The sequence below is a fragment of the Lontra canadensis genome, unplaced genomic scaffold (genome assembly GCF_010015895.1).
Source record: "Lontra canadensis isolate GAN:19392208 unplaced genomic scaffold, GSC_riverotter_1.0 scaffold12, whole genome shotgun sequence".
NCBI lineage: Eukaryota > Metazoa > Chordata > Mammalia > Carnivora > Mustelidae > Lontra > Lontra canadensis.
In genome coordinates, this window is record NW_022631006.1 from 11,090,485 (window position 1) to 11,108,993 (window position 18,509).

General features: G+C 42.1%; 1 protein-coding gene across 2 annotated transcripts in view; it reads left to right on the forward strand.

Annotated features, from left to right (window-relative positions):
* Positions 1 to 11,022: 11,022 nt before the first annotated feature.
* USP50 (ubiquitin specific peptidase 50) overlaps positions 11,023 to 18,509 on the forward strand; it is a 41,518-nt gene continuing 34,031 nt past the window's right edge. The window contains exons 1-5 of one of the 2 annotated variants that reach the window (XM_032856506.1): positions 11,023 to 11,269; positions 12,798 to 12,992; positions 13,255 to 13,450; positions 15,610 to 15,819; positions 17,713 to 17,855. In XM_032856506.1, the coding sequence (XP_032712397.1) occupies positions 11,217 to 11,269; positions 12,798 to 12,992; positions 13,255 to 13,450; positions 15,610 to 15,819; positions 17,713 to 17,855 (797 nt within the window). In that variant the 5' untranslated portion in view covers positions 11,023 to 11,216. The remainder of the gene's footprint in view (positions 11,270 to 12,797; positions 12,993 to 13,254; positions 13,451 to 15,609; positions 15,820 to 17,712; positions 17,856 to 18,509) is intronic. The other variant, XM_032856508.1, reaches the window with a different exon arrangement.

Consider the following 18,509-nt stretch of genomic DNA (forward strand, 5'->3'; position numbering starts at 1 on the left):
TAATCCAGGGGTGCCTGGGTGGCTCAGTGGGTTAAGCCTCTGCCTTCAGCTCAGGTCATGATCTCAGGGTCCTGGGATCAAGCCCCGCATGGGACTCTGCTCAGCAGGGAGCCTGCTTCCCCCTCTCTGCCTGCCTCTCTGCCTACTTGTGATCTCTCTCTGTCAAATAAATAAAATCTAAAAAAAAAAAAAAAAAATTAATCCATCAAAGAAAGAAGCAAAAAATAACAGAGCCAGATTCCTTTCTTTTCTTCCTTTAGACATTCACAATTTGGTTTAAAAACTATTAGTTGAGACCAATTTTGGTGGGCCTGGGATTGTGGCTAAGCAGCAGTGATCTAGTATGAGTGTCAAGGAAGCAGGGTGAGGATAAGGTGTGTGTAGTGTAATTGGGGGTGGAGGGGGGCAGCAGCAGGAGATCAGTTGCATGCCTAGGGGTTGATCAAAAGGAAACATACTGAAGATAACAGCGAGCTGTGACTCTGTAATAGCATGAGTACATCTAGCTTCTAGATCTTGGCTTCTATATACTAATCTCTAAAAGGAACCAGGGCTCTTAAAGAAGAGGACTGGGGCAGGTTAGTCTAGAAGATCTTACTTTGCCAAAAGTAAGGAAGTGTTCAAAGAATGATGGGGACATGTCAAACAGGTACAGAAAACATCTTTTTTCATTTTTTTCATTTTAAGATATTTATTTATTTATTTGACAGAAAGAGACAGCAAGAGAGGGAAGGCAGGCTTCCCTCCAAGCAGGGAGCCTGATGTGGGGCTCGATCCCAGGACCCTGGGATCAGGACCTTAGCTGAACGCAGATGCCTAATGACTTAGCCACCCAGGCACCCTGGCACAGAAAACATCTTAAAGAATCCCTCTGCTGGCTAATCTTGAAAAAATTTGTGATCAAAAATAAATGTTAATGGATTATAATCTACTGAATAATGTAAGAATTAATGAGTCCACACTGTTTTTTTTTTAATCTTTGAAGATTTTATTTATTTATTTGACAGAGAGATCACAAGTAGGCAGAGAGGCAGGCAGATAGAGAAAGGGAAGAAGGCTCCCTGCTCAGCAGAGAACCTGATGTGATGCGGGGCTCAATCCCAGGACCCTGAGATCATGACCTGAGCTGAAAGCAGAGGCTTAACCCACTGAGCCACCCAGGCACCCCTACACTGATTAAAAGAATAAATGAATGGGGAAAAAAAATTCTCTTTATAATAGGTTACCAGCTGATGAATGTAGTTGGAATAATGGCATTAGAAAAATCACCATTTGGCAAGCACTATAGTTATAATTAATCCAGCCAAGCAACACCAATTAATGTTAAAACTAGTTTGTGAAAGTTTGATGAGAAACAGATCATTTACATTGTCTCAAAGTTCTCCCTACAGAATACTGATTACAGAAGGGAGAAGTAACTACAGTAAAGGAAACTGGCAGACTTTTTTACTTAATCACTTTTTTCACTTAATCACTTTTGGATGATTACAGTGAACACCAGTGTTGGAACAATTCAAAATTGTGTAGTACCTAGTACAATGCAGTAAGAAGAACACAGCATTACTACTGTGATATTCTTACTAGAAATGTATAGTGTGAATCTGATCATGAGCAAACATCAGACAAATTCAGGGATATTCTTTAAAATAACTGGCCAGTAGTTTTCAAAAGTGTCAAGTTCTTGAAAGTCAAGGGGATGCTTAAGAAAGATTTCAGGATTGGGAAGGAGTCAAGATGGCGGAGAAGTAGCAGGCTGAGACTACTTCAGGTAGCAGCAGATCAGCTAGATAGCTTATCTAAACATTGCAAACATCTACAAAACCAAGGGGAGATTGAAGAGAACAAGAACAGCAATTCTAGAAACAGAAAATCAACCACTTTCTGAAAGGTAGGACTGGCAGAGAAGTGAATCCAAAGCGATGGAAAGAAAGACCGCGGGGGGAGGGGCCAGCTCCCGGCAAGCGGCAGAGCAACAGAGCACAAAATCAGGACTTTTAAAACGTCTGTTCCGGGGCACCTGGGTGGCTCAGAGGGTTAAGCCTTTGCCTTCAGCTCAGGTCATGATGTCAGGGTCCTGGGATCGAGCCCCACGTTGGGTTCTCTGCTCAGCGGGGAGCCTGCTTCCCCATTTCTATCTGCCTACTTGTGATCTCTCTGTCAAATAAATAAAAAATCTTTAAAAAAAAAAAAAAAAGTCTGTTCCGCTGAGGGACATCGCTCCAGAGGCTTAACCGGGGTGAAGCCCACGCGGGGTCAGCGTGGCCTCAGGTCCTGCAGGGTCACAGAAGGATCGGGGGTGTCTGAGTGTCACAGAGCTTACAGGTATTAGAACGGAGACAGCCGAGGAGTGAGCTCTAAGCTCGGGGTTACCTTGAACCAGTCGCAGGCTTGGTCAGCTCGGAGCGTGGCCGGAGGCCAGGGTGACGGGAGTAATTGGGCGCTGTTCTCTGAGGGCGCACTGAGGAGTGGGGCCCCGGGCTCTCGGCTCATCCGGGCCGGAGACTGGGAGGCCGCCATCTTCATTCCCGTCCTCCGGAACTCTACGGAAAGCGCTCAGGGAACAAAAGCTCCCGAAAGCAAACCCGAGCGGATTACTCAGCCCGGTCCCTGGTAAGGGCGGTGCAACACCGCCTGGGGCAAAGACACTTGAGAATCACTACAACAGCCCCCTCCCCCAGAAGATCAACGAGAAATCCAGGCAGGACCAGGTTCACCTACCAAGGAGTGCCGTTTCAATACCAAGGAGAGCAGCGGAATTCCAGAGGAGGAGAAAGCAAAGCACGGAACTCATGGCTTTCTCCCCATGATTCTTTAGCCTTGCAGTTAATTTTTTTTTCTTTTTCAATTTTTTTTTCTCTTCTTCTGCCAAAATTTTTTTTAACTTTTACCCTTTTCTTTTTTAACGTTTTTTACCTAGTTTATCTAATATATATATATATATTTTTCTTTTTTATATTCTTTCTTTATTCATTTTCTTTTTTTAATTGTTTCTTTTTTTTTTTTTTCTTTCTGAACCTCTTTTTATCCCCTTTCTCCCCCCTCATGATTGGGGATCTCTTCTGATTTGGTTAAAGCATATTTTCCTGGGGTCTTTGCCAACCTTTTAGTATTTTACTTGCTCCTTCATACTCTTATCTGGACAAAATGAGAAGGCAGGAAATTTCACCACAAAAAAAAGAACAAGAGGCAGAACCAAAGGCTAGGGACCTAATCAATACAGACATTGGTAATATGTCAGATCTAGAGTTCAGAATGACGATTCTCAAGGTTCTAGCCGGGCTCGAAAAAGGCATGGAAGATATTAGAGAAACCCTCTCAGAAGATATAAAAGCCCTTTCTGGAGAAATAAAAGAACTAAAATCTAACCAAGTTGAAATAAAAAAGCTATTAATGAGGTGCAATAAAAAATGGAGGCTCTGACTGCTAGGATAAATGAGGCAGAAGATAGAATTCGCGATATAGAAGACCAAATGACAGAGAATAAAGAAGCTGAGCAAAAGAGGGACAAACAGCTACTGGACCACGAGGGGAGAATTTGAGATATAAGTGACACCATAAGACAAAGCAACATTAGAATAATTGGGATTCCAGAAGAAGAAGAAAGAGAGAGGTGAGCAGAAGGTATATTGGAGAGAATTATTGGAGAGAATTTCCCCAATATGGCAAAGGGAACAAGCATCAAAATCCAGGAGGTTCAGAGAACCCCCCTCAAAATCAATAAGAATAGGTCCACACCCCATCACCTAATAGTAAAATTTACAAGTCTTAGTGACAAAGAGAAAATCCTGAAAGCAGCCTGGGAAAATAAGTCTGTAACATACAATGGTAAAAATATTAGATTGGCAGCAGACTTATCCACAGAGACCTGGCAGGCCAGAAAGAGCTGGCATGATATATTCAGAGCACTAAACGAGAAGAACATGCAGCCAAGAATACTATATCCAGCTAGGCTATCATTGAAAATAGAAGGAGAGATTAAAAGCTTCCAGGACAAACAAAAACTGAAAGAATTTGCAAACACCAAACCAGCTCTACAGAAAATATTGAAAGGGGTCCTCTAAGCAAAGAGAGAGCCTAAAAGTAGTAGATCAGAAAGGAACAGAGACAATATACAATAACAGTCACCTTACAGGCAATACAATGGCACTAAATTCATATCTCTCAATAGTTACCTTGAATGTTAATGGGCTAAATGCCCCCAATCAAAAGACACAGGGTATCAGAATGGATTAAAAAAAACAAAACCCATCTATATGTTCCCTACAAGAAACTCATTTTAAACCCGAAGACACCTCCAGATTTAAGGCGAGGGGTGGAAAAGAATTTACCATGCTAATGGACATCAGAAGAAAGCAGGAGTGGCAATCCTTATATCAGATCAATTAGATCTTAAGCCAAAGACTATAATAAGAGATGAGGAAGGACACTATATCATACTCAAAGGATCTGTCCAACAAGAAGATCTAACAATTTTAAATATCTATGCCCCTAACGTGGGAGCAGCCAACTATATAAACCAATTAATAACAAAATCAAAGAAACACATCAACAATCATACAATAATAGTAGGGGACTTGAACACTCCCCTCACTGAAATGGACAGATCATCCAAGCAAAAGATCAACAAGGAAATAAAGGTCTTAAGTGACACACTGGACCAGATGGACATCACAGATATATTCAGAACATTTCATCCCAAAGCAACAGAATACACATTCTTCTCTAGTGCACATGGAACATTCTCCAGAATAGATCACATCCTAGGTCCTAAATCAGGTCTCAACCGGTATCAAAAGATTGGGATCATTCCCTGCATATTTTCAGATCACAATGCTCTGAAGCTAGAACTCAACCACAAGAAGAAATTTGGAAAGAACCCAAATACATGGAGACTAAACAGCATCCTTCTAAAGAATGAATGGGTCAACCAGGAAATTAAAGAAGAATTGAAAAAATTCATGGAAACAAATGATAATGAAAACACAACGGTTCAAAATCTGTGGGACACAACAAAGGCAGTCCTGAGAGGAAAATATATAGCGGTACAAGCCTTTCTCAAGAAACAAGAAAGGGGGGCGCCTGGGTGGCTCAGTGGGTTAAAGCCTCTGCCTTCAGCTCAGGTCATGATCCCGGGGTCCTGGGATCGAGTCCCGCATCAGGCTCTCTGCTCAGCGGGGAGCCTGCTTCCTCCTCTCTCTCTCTGCCTGCGTCTCTGTCTACTTGTGATCTCTGTCTGTCAAATAAATAAATAAATAAAACCTTAAAAAAAAAAAAAGAAACAAGAAAGGTCTCAGGTACACAACCTAACCCTACACCTAAAGGAGCTGGAGAAAGAACAAGAAAGAAACCCTAAACCCAACAGGAGAAGAGAAATCATAAAGATCAGAGCAGAAATCAATGAAATAGAAACCAAAAAAACAACAGAACAAATCAATGAAACTAGGAGATGGTTCTTTGAAAGAATTAATAAAATTGATAAACGCCTGGCCAGACTTATCAAAAAGAAAAGAGAAAGGACTCAAATAAATAAAATCATGAATGAAAGAGGAGAGATCACAACTAACACCAAAGAAATACAGACAATTATAAGAACATACTATGAGCAACTCTACGCCAACAAATTGGACAATCTGGAAGAAATGGATGCATTCCTAGAGACATATAAACTACCACAACTGAACCAGGAAGAAATAGAAAGCCTGAACAGACCCATAACCAGTAAGGAGATTGAAACAGTCATCAAAAATCTCCAAATAGACAAAAGCCCAGGGCCAGATGGCTTTCCGGGGGAATTCTACCAAATATTTAAAGAAGAACTAATTCCTATTCTCCTGAAACTGTTCCAAAAAATAGAAATGGAAGGAAAACTTCCAAACTCATGTTATGAGGCCAGCATCACCTTGATCCCAAAACCAGACAAGGATCCCATCAAAAAAGAGAATTACAGACCAATATCCTTGATGAACACAGATGCAAAAATTCTCACCAAAATACTAGGCAATAGGATTCAGCAGTACATTAAAAGGATTATTCACCACGACCAAGTGGAATTTATTCCAGGGCTGCAAGGTTGGTTCAACATCCGCAAATCAATCAATGTGATACAACACATTAATAAAAGAAAGAACAAGAACCATATGATACTCTCTATAGATGCTGAAAAAGCACTTGACAAAGTACAGCATCCCTTCCTGATCAAAACTCTTCAAAGTGTAGGGATAGAGGGCACATACCTCAATATTATCAAAGCCATCTATGAAAAACCCACCGCAAATATCATTCTTAATGGAGAAAAGCTGAAAGCTTTTCCGCTAAGGTCAGGAACATGCAGGGATGTCCATTATCACCACTGCTATTCAACATAGTACTAGAAGTCCTAGCCTCAGCAATCAGACAACAAAAGGAAATTAAAGGCATCCAAATCGGCAAAGAAGAAGTCAAACTCTCACTCTTCGCAGATGATAGGATACTATATGTGGAAAACCCAAAAGACTCCACTCCAAAACTGCTAGAACTTGTACAGGAATTCAGTAAAGTGTCAGGATATAAAATCAATGCACAGAAATCAGTTGCATTTCTCTACACCAACGACAGGACAGAAGAAAGAGAAATTAAGGAGTCCATCCCATTTACAATTGCACCCAAAACTATAAGATACCTAGGAATAAACCTAACCAAAGAGACTAAGAATCTATACACAGAAAACTATAAAGTATTCATGAAAGAACTTGAGGAAGACACAAAGAAATGGAAAAATGTTCCATGCTCCTGGATTGGAAGAATAAATATTGTGAAAATGTCTATGCTACCTAAAGCAATCTACACATTTAATGCAATTCCTATCAAAGTACCATCCATTTTTTTCAAAGAAATGGAACAAATAATCCTAAAATTTATATGGAACCAGAAAAGACCACGAATAGCCAAAGGAATATTGAAAAAGAAAGCCAGAGTTGGTGGCGTCACAATTCCGGACTTCAAGCTCTATTACAAAGCTGTCATCATCAAGACAGCATGGTACTGGCACAAAAACAGACACATAGATCCATGGAACAGAATAGAGAGCCCAGAAATAGACCCTCAACTCTATGGTCAACTAATCTTCAACAAAGCAGGAAAGAATGTCCAATGGAAAAAAGACAGCCTCTTCAATAAATGGTGTTGGGAAAATTGGACAGCCACATGCAGAAAAATGAAATTGGATCATTTCCTTACACCACACACGAAAATAGACTCAAAATGGATGAAGGACCTCAATGTGAGAAAGGAATCCATCAACATCCTTGAGGAGAACACAGGCAGCAACCTCTTTGACCTCAGCCGCAGCAACATCTTCCTAGGAACATCGCCAAAGGCAAGGGAAGCAAGGGCAAAAATGAACTATTGGGATTTTATCAAGATCAAAAGCTTTTGCACAGCAAAGGAAACAGTTAACAAAACCAAAAGACAACTGACAGAATGGGAGAAGATATTTGCAAATGACATATCAGATAAAGGGCTAGTGTCCAAAATCTATAAAGAAGTTAGCAAACTCAACACCCAAAGAATAAATAATCCAATCAAAAATGGGCAGAAGACATGAACAGACATTTCTGCAAAGAAGACATCCAGATGGCCAACAGACACATGAAAAAGTGCTCCATATCACTCGGCATCAGGGAAATACAAATCAAAACTGCAGTGAGATACCACCTCACACCAGTCAGAATGGCTAAAATTAACAAGTCAGGAAATGACAGATGCTGGCGAGGATGTGGAGAAAGGGGAACCCTCCTACACTGTTGGTGGGAATGCAAGCTGGTGCAACCACTCTGGAAAACAGCATGGAAGTTCCTCAAAATGTTGAAAATAGAACTACCCTATGACCCAGCAATTGCACTACTGGGTATTTACCCTAAAGATACAAACGTAGTGATCCGAAGGGGCACATGCACCCGAATGTTTATAGCAGCAATGTCTACAATAGCCAAACTATGGAAAGAACCTAGATGTCCATCAACAGACGAATGGATAAAGAAGATGTGGTATATATACACAATGGAATACTATGCAGCCATCAAAAGAAATGAAATCTTGCCATTTGCTACGACGTGGATGGAACTAGAGGGTATCATGCTTAGCGAAATAAGTCAATTGGAGAAAGACAACTCTCATATGATCTCCCTGATATGAGGGAGAGGAGATGCAACATGGGGGGTTAAGGGGGTAGGAGAAGAGTAAATGAAACAAGATGGGATTGGGAGGGAGACAAACCATAAGTGACTCTTAATCTCACAAAACAAACTGAGGGTTGATGGGGGGAGGGGGGTTGGGTGAGGGGGGGTGGGGTTATGGACATTGGGGAGGGTATGTGCTATGGTGAGTGCTGTGAAGTGTGTAAAACTGGCGATTCACAGACCTGTACCCCTGGGGATAAAAATATATGTTTATAAAAAATAAAATTAAAAAAAAAAAAGATTTCAGGATAAAGGACCCTAAAGAGATAAGACAACTGAATGCAACATATGATTCCAGCTAAGCCATGCCTGGACCCTGACCTATAGAAACTGTAATCAACATGTGTGTGCGTGGTTTTTAAAGATTTTATTTACTTATTTGACAGAGATCACAAGTAGGCAGAGAGGCAAGCAGAGGGAGAGGAAGGGAAACAGGCTCCTTGATGAGCAGAGAGCCCTATTTGGGGCTCGATCCCAGGACTCTGGGATCATGACCTGAGCTGAAGGCAGAGGCTTTAAACCACTGAGCCACCCAGGCGCCCCTTGTGTTGTTTTAAACCACTAAGTTGGTGACAATTTGTTACACAGCACCGAACACTACTACATGGGTTATTTTACTCATGAACATGGATATAAAACTCTTGAACCAAAGATTAACAAATAGCAGCAATTCATGAAAATGATACATCTCTAACAAGGTAAGTTTATCTGAGGAATAGAAGACTGGTTTAATATGTGACCCATCAATTATTAACCACAACAACAGACTAAAGAAAAAAATCTCATGATTAAATCAAAAGATACATAAAAACCTGATCACGCTCAATGTCTGTTCATGATTACAACTCTCAAAAAAAGTATGCCTTTAGGGGCGCATGGGTGGCTCAGTCGGTTAAGTGTCCAACTCTTGATTTCCGCTCAGGTTGTGATCTCAGGGTCTTGAGATCAAGGGCCACATCAGGCCTCGTGCTGGGTGTGGAGCCTGCTTAAGATTCTCTCTCTCTCTGCACCCCTCCCTACTCTCTCTCTGCCCCTCCCCCCTCTCACTTTCTCTGTGCCTCTCCCCCTCTAAAGAACAACAACAAAACTATGCCTTCATTCATACTTACTGGTGAATTATTCAAAGCCTTCCCTCTTAGTTCAAGAGTGAGCTAAGGGTGACTACCATCCCCACTTCTATTTGGCATTTTACCAGAGATGCTAGCTAGTTCAAAGGGTAAGAAATAAAAAACATAAAGATTGGAAAGGAAAAAAGAAGACTGATTTTTTTTTTTTGCCAATGACTTGAATGTTTGTAGAAAATCCAAAGAACCTATATAAAAATTAGACTTCAAGTTTTGAAAGGCCCCTGGATATAATAGTGTCAACATATGAATATGAGTTGTGTTTTTACCTGTAAGTATCAATCATAAAATGAAATTTTAACAAGACTCCATTGATGAGAAACAAGTATTTGGAAGTTCACTGACTGAAGGAGGAGCAGGGTGACAGGATTTAAGTCCTGCAGAATCACCACTGAGGTGACTTCATGAAACCCCTTTGTAAATAGACCACAAATACAAAAGAGCTGTAAGACTCAGCACCTCTAGTTGCCAGCATCCCTTATACGGGCAGCAAAGAATGATCGTTCTTAATGTCTCTCTGCAGTCTGACATAAATGCATTTGGAGATAAATGGGGTGACTGCTATAGACAGACTCTTTCAGAACCTTGCTTTTCTGACTGACCAGTAACATATCTTGGAGATAAATCCATACAAAAATGATATTTACTACATTCTTGTTTCTTTGAACTCTGTAGTTTGAGATAATTTCAGATGTAGAGAAGAACTGCAAGAATTACACAAAGAACTCCTATACCTTCACCAGATTCACCCATTGCCGACATCAGGCTGTATTTGCTTCATCTTTGTTTTATCACTTTATCCCCTTCTTTCCTTTCTTCATGTAAATCTATGTCTCTGTGTGTGTCCCTGAACCATTTCAGAGCAGTTTGCATATATCAGGTCCTTTTAGCCCTAAATCCTTCAGTGTGTATTTCCTAAGAACAAGGACATTCTCTTTCATAAACAGGATACCATCTTATAAATTTCAGAAGATTCGGGGTGCCTGGGTGGCTCAGTCGGTTAAGCGTCTGCCTTCGGCTCGGTTTGTAATCTCAGGGACCTGGGATCGAACCCCTCATCGCGCTCCCTGCTCAGGGGAGAGTCTGCTTCTCTCTCTCCCTTTGCCCCCTCCACTAGTGTTTCTCTCTCTCTCTCTCTCTCTTTTTCTCTGTCAAATAAATAAATAAATCTCTTAAACATTTTTCACAGGATTCAACATTGGTACAAAACTATTCCTATATAATCCTATTTAGATTTTGTCAATTGTCCCAATAATGTCCTTTTATAGCAATTTTTTTCCTGATCCAGGATCCTACTCAGCATTGGGTACTATATGTAATTGTCCTGTTTCTCCAGTTTTTAAATTTTATTTATTTGTTTGTTTGTTTATTTGTTTATTTATTTTTGAGAGAGAGAGAGCAGGAGGCGAGAGGGAGAGAGAGAACCGCAAGCAGCCTCCACACTAGCACAGAGCCTGATGCAGAACTCGATCTCACAACCCTGAGATCATGACCTCAACCAGATGGTCAGTCAGCTGAGCCACTCAGGTGCCCCTCCAGGTCCTAAACCAAGAGCTGGACGCTAACTAACTGAGCTACCCAGGTGCCCCTATATCTAATACTTTTAAAGTTTTTAAGCATCTGAGTAATGGTCTCTCATGGCAACATGTTAGAATTTTGAGGGTGAATGGAAATTATTATGATGCGTGGGAAATCCAAGTTGGAAGGTACCAGAGTACAGAGAGAAATCAGTCTGCAGCTCCTCCAGGGGGAGAGAAACACATACATTGTTGATTACAAACAAAAAGAGCCAAAGTAACAGGCTTGAAGAAATGAAGTTAAAAGGATTCAATGCAGCACCTGAGTAGAAGTGAAAGTCCACCGTGGTCTCACTACAATGACTTCACGGCGGCCCCTCCCTCCAGATGACTTCGGCATCTACTACGTCCTGTGAGCCACTCTCTACTATAGCTTTCTCAAGAACTCAGGGGCGGGGCGGGGGGCGCGGAATGCCATGTCAAAGGAGTCAGGGGGTACATGCTGCATTTGGAAGGGTTCCCTCAGGTTTGACCCCGTGGAGGTCCCCCAAGAGGAAGAGAAGATGCTCTTTGATATCTAGGCAATAGACACCCCTAACAAGGGACCGTGCAGGACCTCTGAAGACGTCAGAAAACAAACATGAAAATGACCATCTGGTAATAGCGGACACGTTTCAAACTGACAGAATTGTAAATAGAGGTGCTGAGGTGAGCTAACAGTCTCATGGAGACCCAGTCTTAGATCTTGCACATGGGAAGAAAAGTCATAAAGGATACCAGGCTGCCTTGAGCAATAGCTAAAGGACAAAAGGAAGCTGTGTGTGGACAGAGGAGGCCCCCCACCCCCGGGAGCCTCTGGCGTTCTCTCCTCTGCACAGGGCTGGCCCCTGCAAAGAACTCTCTAACTCCATAGCTTCCTGTTGAGGACATCCTACATCAGTCACTTGGTCAAAAATGGGTTTAGGTTCCTGTTTATTAACTACGTAATCTGCACCTTCCTAATAGATGTATATATGCTCTTAGAATGTGCATATGCTCTCAATATGTATATATACCATATATGTGTATGTGTACACACACACACACATAAACACACACACAGTTAATGTACAATACATAAATCCAAGTAACTTGATAGGTAGGTAGGTGGATATTCCTTTTCTCCAGATACCACCACACATAATATATATGTGTTTAGGCAAATGACTAAACCATTTAAATGTGGTATCTGCTCTGTAAAACAGGATTTAAAAACAAATATACACACCCCATAAAATTGTGGAAAGAATTAAATGGGAAAATGCAAAATCCACCCATAATAGCTCTTGTTATTATTAACTACTATCTATTGCTATTATTGTTACTACTAATAATAATTAAATTACTTGCCCAGAAAAAAAAAAAAGAAATACTTTGGTATTGATTTATTTAAGATTTATTTATTTATTTTAGAGTGAGGCAGAGAGTGTGTGGGTGAGCAGGGGGAGGGACAGAGGGGGAGGGAGAAGCAGGGTCCCTGCTGAGTGCAGAGCCCCACAGGGGGCTCAATCTCACAACCCTGAGACAATGACCTGAATTGAAATGAAGATGACCGAGCCACCCAGATGCCCCAATACTTTAGTAGTTAGAGGGAAATTCTGCATTTTTAGCCAAGCAATTCTAGGTCTCTGAAAGGCCACTATTTTCTGTCCTCTGGCTGTGGTTTCAGGAAGAGATTTTTACTTCTGCTTCTTCAGCCACCGGCACTGTTCAGAGTTCCAGAATAAGTGATGGGATTTTAGATTTGGGTTCGAATACTTCTGTCCCTGGTCAGGAATGTCTTCAACAGAAGTCTCGCTGAGAACTATAGGTGGCATGGGCTTGAGAGGGCCTTACGATCATGGGTACGTATTTTGGTCCTTCAAGATGCTTTCCTTTCCTCCCACATGGCACCCACACAGTGCAGAGTGCACAGATCATTATGACAACTGCCCTGTGAACGAGGCGGAGGAGAACCAGCCCCATTTCCAGGGAGTGACCGGCCTGCGGAACTTGGGCAACACGTGCTACATGAACGCCATCTTACAGTGTCTTGGCAGCATTTCGCCGCTGGTGGAATACTTTCTCTCGGGAAAGTACATTACTGCTCTTCAAAAGTAAGACCATTTGCGTTCCCTGCCACCCAGCCCCCACTCCCTGCTCCCCCAAGGTGAGGTTAGAGAGGGAGCCCTCCGAAGTCCCTACTCAGGGCTAACCAAGAGCCCCAGAGGCCCCTGGAGACCATTGCTGGGGTGAGTAATGACGAGGGAAATTCAGCTAAGAAAGGAATTTTTTTTTGGTCTGATGCCGCATGCTTGAGTTTTTAGGTGCCTTCCTGTCATTGAATCAGCTGGAAACATTCTCTGTCCCTCTCCCAAGGGAGTGCAGTGAGGTTGCCACCGCTTTTGCCTACGTGATGACAGACATGTGGCTTGGAGACTCAGAATGTGTCTCACCAGAAATATTTCGGTCAGCTCTTGGCAACCTCTACCCAGCATTTATGAAGAAGACACAGCAAGATGCTCAGGAATTCTTGATTTATGTCCTGAATGAACTTCATGAAGCCCTGAAAAAGGTATGTAGAATTAATGGCCTTTGAAATAAGAGGGACCCTTCAGCTCTGTCAGCAACTTTCATTTTTTCGTTCTTTAATCTGTCCTGTCAACATTGCCCCCTCTCTGCCAAGCACAGGTCCTGGAGTACTGCGGCTCACATTCAAGTTAGTATTTGAATTGGTCTGTGTTTACCAAATAATCATCAGAATCACCTGGGAAGAGTTTTACGACACACATCCTAAGCCCCTCACTCGGTGTTACTGAATTAGAACGTCTTGGGCTGTCCCTTGGGAAAGCTCACGTGGTGTTTCCAGTGATCAACAGGTGTGGGAACCACCAATCTGTTCTCTTTGCAAGTAACATTTGCACACACTAGTTTTTTTTGAAGTGAAAATCTCAATTTTTTAAAAAAATATATTCCTTGTGAGATATACAGAGCTTTACAATATACAACATACTACAATATAACATACAGAGCTTTACAATACATGTTCTTAGTAACTACAAACCCAAGAAAATATGAAGCTGGGTATCAAAGGACACACCCAAACTGCAAAGTTTCATCTTCATGCCAAACATTCCAAACTGGAGATCTTCACCGATCAGGATGTACCACCATTTAATAAAACATGAGCTGGCCAGTTACGAAGGGTTTTACTCTTCTTTGTAAGACTCATTGCCTTTAGCCTTGATATGAGTTCACATACCTTCCAAAGATAGGTCCTTGGTTTTATGCGGTGTCCTTGTGCTGATGTTAGCTTACCTCATACTTCCCATCCAGGAAATGCTTTGGCAAAAGATCGCAAATGATAACCATTAATCATTCTCATCTGCAATCCTCAGTTCCATTTTTCATTTTTACTGCTACTAAGATATTCATGGTAGCACTTTTTTTTTTTTTTTTTTTAGCCAAAGGGGTAGGGTGGTGGTCAGCAAAAACACATAGGTCCTCATTTGCAGCCAATCTGAAATAAATAGCATTCTCACTCCCAAGACCAGAGCTGGAATTAAGCGCATCAGAGGCTCATCAGGTGGAAGACCTTGGCAGTAGAGCCTGACAAAAGCAGCAAGGCGAAGGGGGGATAGTCTGCATGGCTCAAAGCAGAGCTGGCTGTGGGCTAACATGTCTTCCAAGTGGTCCGTCTAGTGAGGCCGTTCAGACACTGAGAAGTCAGGCTACGCTCCCGGAAATGGTACCCTTCAACGTGAGTAAAGTTCAAATCAGTCCGCAAGGCTAACTTGGGCTGCCTTAAGAATTTAAGATTTGCTCTTTTAAAAAAGTGTTTTCTAACAATAAAAGTAAAAGAGGGCAAATCTGAAGGGGCTGGAAGGAGGACAGTTTCCTCCATTTCACTCCTCCACCAGTCTGCATGAGCGAAAGCTAGCTCAGAACCCTACTCAGCCTCTTCCCAGGAAGAACTGCCTCTAGGAGCCTGTGCCACATTATCACAGGCTCCATGGAGGCTTCTGGGGCTCAGACATGTGTTTTCACAGGTTAGCGTGTCATCATCCTCAGCTTCAATGAAGGAGGAAAATAATTGAATTATCAGAAATCAAACCTAATATATACCTTTTTAAAAGGTTTTATGTATTTATTTGACAGGCACAGAAGAGAGGGAACACAAGCAGGGGGAATGGGAGAGGGAGAAGCAAGTTTCCTGCCAAGCATGGAGCCTGATGCGGGGCTCAATCCCAGAACCCTGGGACCATGACCTGAGCTGAAGGTAGATGCTTAATGACTGAGCCAGCCAGGTGCCCCCTAATATATACCTTTTTAAGAAAGATTTATTTATTTAGAGAGACAGCATGATGGGGGAGGGGCAGAGAGAGAATCTGAAGCAGACTGCTTCAGACTCCCTGCTGAATGTGGATTTTTTTCCCCATGCAGAGCCCACTGTGGAACCCTGCTGGGGCTCCACACAGGGCTGGATCTCACAACCCTGAGACCATGACCTGAGCTGAAAGCAGGAGTCGGAGGCTTACCCTACTGAGTCACCCAGGCGCCCCACCTAACATGTATCCTTAAGAGGATCTGACTCTATGTATCGTCTAAATCCAAAACTAACTGGTTTCTGGTAGCGATGTATCATTCTGATAGAAACAAATATCAAGTCATTCCATCAAAAGCTTTTTTTGATAACCAAGAGTTGATTTGGGGCTAATTTGTTCCTTGATTCAGTACCATCGGAGAAGATCATACAAGAAAGGGTCTATTCCAAGGTGCTGCAGGAAGGTGATTGCCAATGAGTCCTCCATCATCACACAGCTGTTTGAAGGGCAGCTCAACTACAGCTTCATGTGTTTGAAGTGTGAGAGCTGTACCTACAAGAATGAAGTCTTCACCATCCTCTCCCTCCCCATTCCATCTGAATATGAGTGCTCTCTTCAGGTAGGGAGTGATTCTTGCTCCTGGATGCTCCCTCTCAGGGCTGTTCCCTACACTGTGTATTATGAGGGTGCTGCTTTGTCACTTAAAGCAAATTGGAAGCCCATGAGGACAACATTTACAGCCGAAAGTGACTGTGAATTTGGTTGTAATCCTTTTTTTTCCAAGTTTTTAAAAATTAACATATAATGTATTATTTGCCCTGTACCCTGGGGGTACAGGTCTGTGATTCATCAGTCTTACACAATACACAGTGCTCACCACAACACATACCCTCCCCAATGTCCGTCACCCAGCCATCCCATCCCTCCCCAGCCCCTTCGCCTCCAGCAACCCTCAGTTTGTTTCCTGAGATTAAGAGTCTCTTATGGTTTGTCTCCCTCTCTGGTTTCATCTTGTTTCATTTTTCCCTCCCTTCCCCCATGATCCTCTGTCTTGTTTCTCAAATTCCTCCTATCAGTGAGATCATATGATAATTGTCTTTCTCTAATTGACTTACTTCACTTAGCATAACACCCTCTAGTTCCATCCACATTGTTGCAAATAGCATGCTTTCATATTTTGATGGCTGAATGATATTCCATTGTGTATGTATATTTATATGTGTGTATGTGTGTGTCTGGCTATTGTGGACATTGCTGCTATCAACATGTGTGTGCACATGACCCTTCGGATCACTACATTTGTATCTTTGGGGTAATACCCAGCAGTGCGATTGCTGGGTCATAGGGTAGCTCTATTTTCAACTTTTTTTTTTTTTTAAGATTTTATTTATTTGACAGAGAGAGCGAGAGATCACAAGTAGGCAGAGAGACAGAGAGGGGAGGAAGCAGGCTCCCTGTGGAGCAGAGAGCCCGACGTGGGGCTCGATCCCAGGACCCTGGGATCATGACCTGAGCCAAAGGCAGAGGCTTTAACCCACTGAGCCACCCAGGTGCCCCTGTTTTCAACTTTTTGAGGAACCACCATACTGTTTTCCAGAGTGGCTGCACCAGCTTGCATTCCCAGAATTCGGTGGTATTTCTAAATGTACTCATTAAAACAGCCTCACTGTAAAAGTGAAATGACAGGTGGGCTTTATTCAGTCTTCTGAGATGGCTTGGGGCATATAGGGAATTTACCTCTTTAATTTTATTCACCGTCATACCTAAGATTAATCTGTAAATCGGGGTGGTTGTAGAAGGCAGAGAGCAATAAGTTTCCTTGCAGAATAATACCCATTTGATTTTTCTACCTAAATTATGAAAGCACATCTACTGCGAAAAGTTTTCACATACCAGAATTGGAGAATAGAATCCTACTACTTATTTAGAAGTGGGCTTTGTTCTCAGAATAAATTGTTAAAGATGACTGGAAACAAATTCCCAAGAGACTAACATGTATACTGAACACATGATCTGTGCTCATCGTCCTTGTTAGGTTAGTGGCTGGCAGAGCTGGGGGTCTGGCTGCATTCAGGGTGGCTCCCGTGTGCACAGGATCAAATTCTGTCCGTTCCGCTGTCAGCCCCCAAAACACTGCATATGGTCATTTTTCAGTCTCTGGATCCCTTCTGTGATGAGACGCATAAAACAGTTGCCTGACTTGGTTAGTGGAAACTGCACTGTCAATATTGTTCTGAAATAAACCAGAAAGATTAAAATGCTGACCCAGAGACTGGAAGTGAGATGGGCACTTGGATCCATTTCAGTAACTGAGGGAGAAAGAAGCCCCTCCTTCATCAAGTAGACTTTACAGCTGTGCAGGCTGCCGCTAGTGATGCTGGGACCTCCTGGGTATGTTGACTTTGAGGAAAGCGCTGAGGATCACTTTTCCGCAGCTGTTGCAAAGTTGTAAACAGAGAGCCCAGGCTGCCCTTGATCCAGTGTAGTCACCAAACGCGTTTTTCCTCCACAGGACTGTCTCCAGAGTTTTTTTCAGCAAGACACACTGGCCTGGAATAACCAAATTCACTGTTCCTTCTGTGAAACCAAGCAAGAAACAGCTGTAAAAGCCAGTATCTCCAAAGCACCAAAAATAATTATCTTTCACTTAAAAAGGTATGGATTTTGGCATTTTGTGAAAAATTTTTTTAAACCTTTATCAAAATATCACATATCATGCAGTTCACCCATTTAAAGTGTATAATTCAGGGGTGCCTGGGTGATCCAGTCGGTTAAGTGTCCGACTGTTAGTTTCGGCTCTGGCTGTGATCTCAGGATCATGAGATTGAGCCCTGTGTTAGGCTCTGAGTGCTTGAGATTCTCTCTCCCTCTGTCCCTACAGCTTGTTCATGCTCTCTCTCTCTCAAATAAATAAATAAAAATAAGTAAAGTGTATAATTCAGTGGCATTCAGTTTATTACACTAATTTTTAAAAATCTGCGATAAAATATATGTAACATAAAATCTGCCATTTTAACTTTTTTTATTGAACTCGAACAGTGTTATATTAGTTTCGGGTGTAAAATAGTGATTCAGCAATTCTATACTCAGTGCCCATCACGATAAGTGTGCTCCTAATCCCCCCTCGCCTGTTTCACCCATCCCCTCCCCTCCCCTCTTCTGGTAACCATTAGTTTTGTATTTGAATCTGTTTTTGTGTGTGTATGTGTTCGTCCTTTGTTCATTTGTTTTGTATCTTAAATTCCACATGGGGTGGAAATTATATGGTATTTGTCTTTCTCTGACTGATTTTACTTAGATTTACACCCT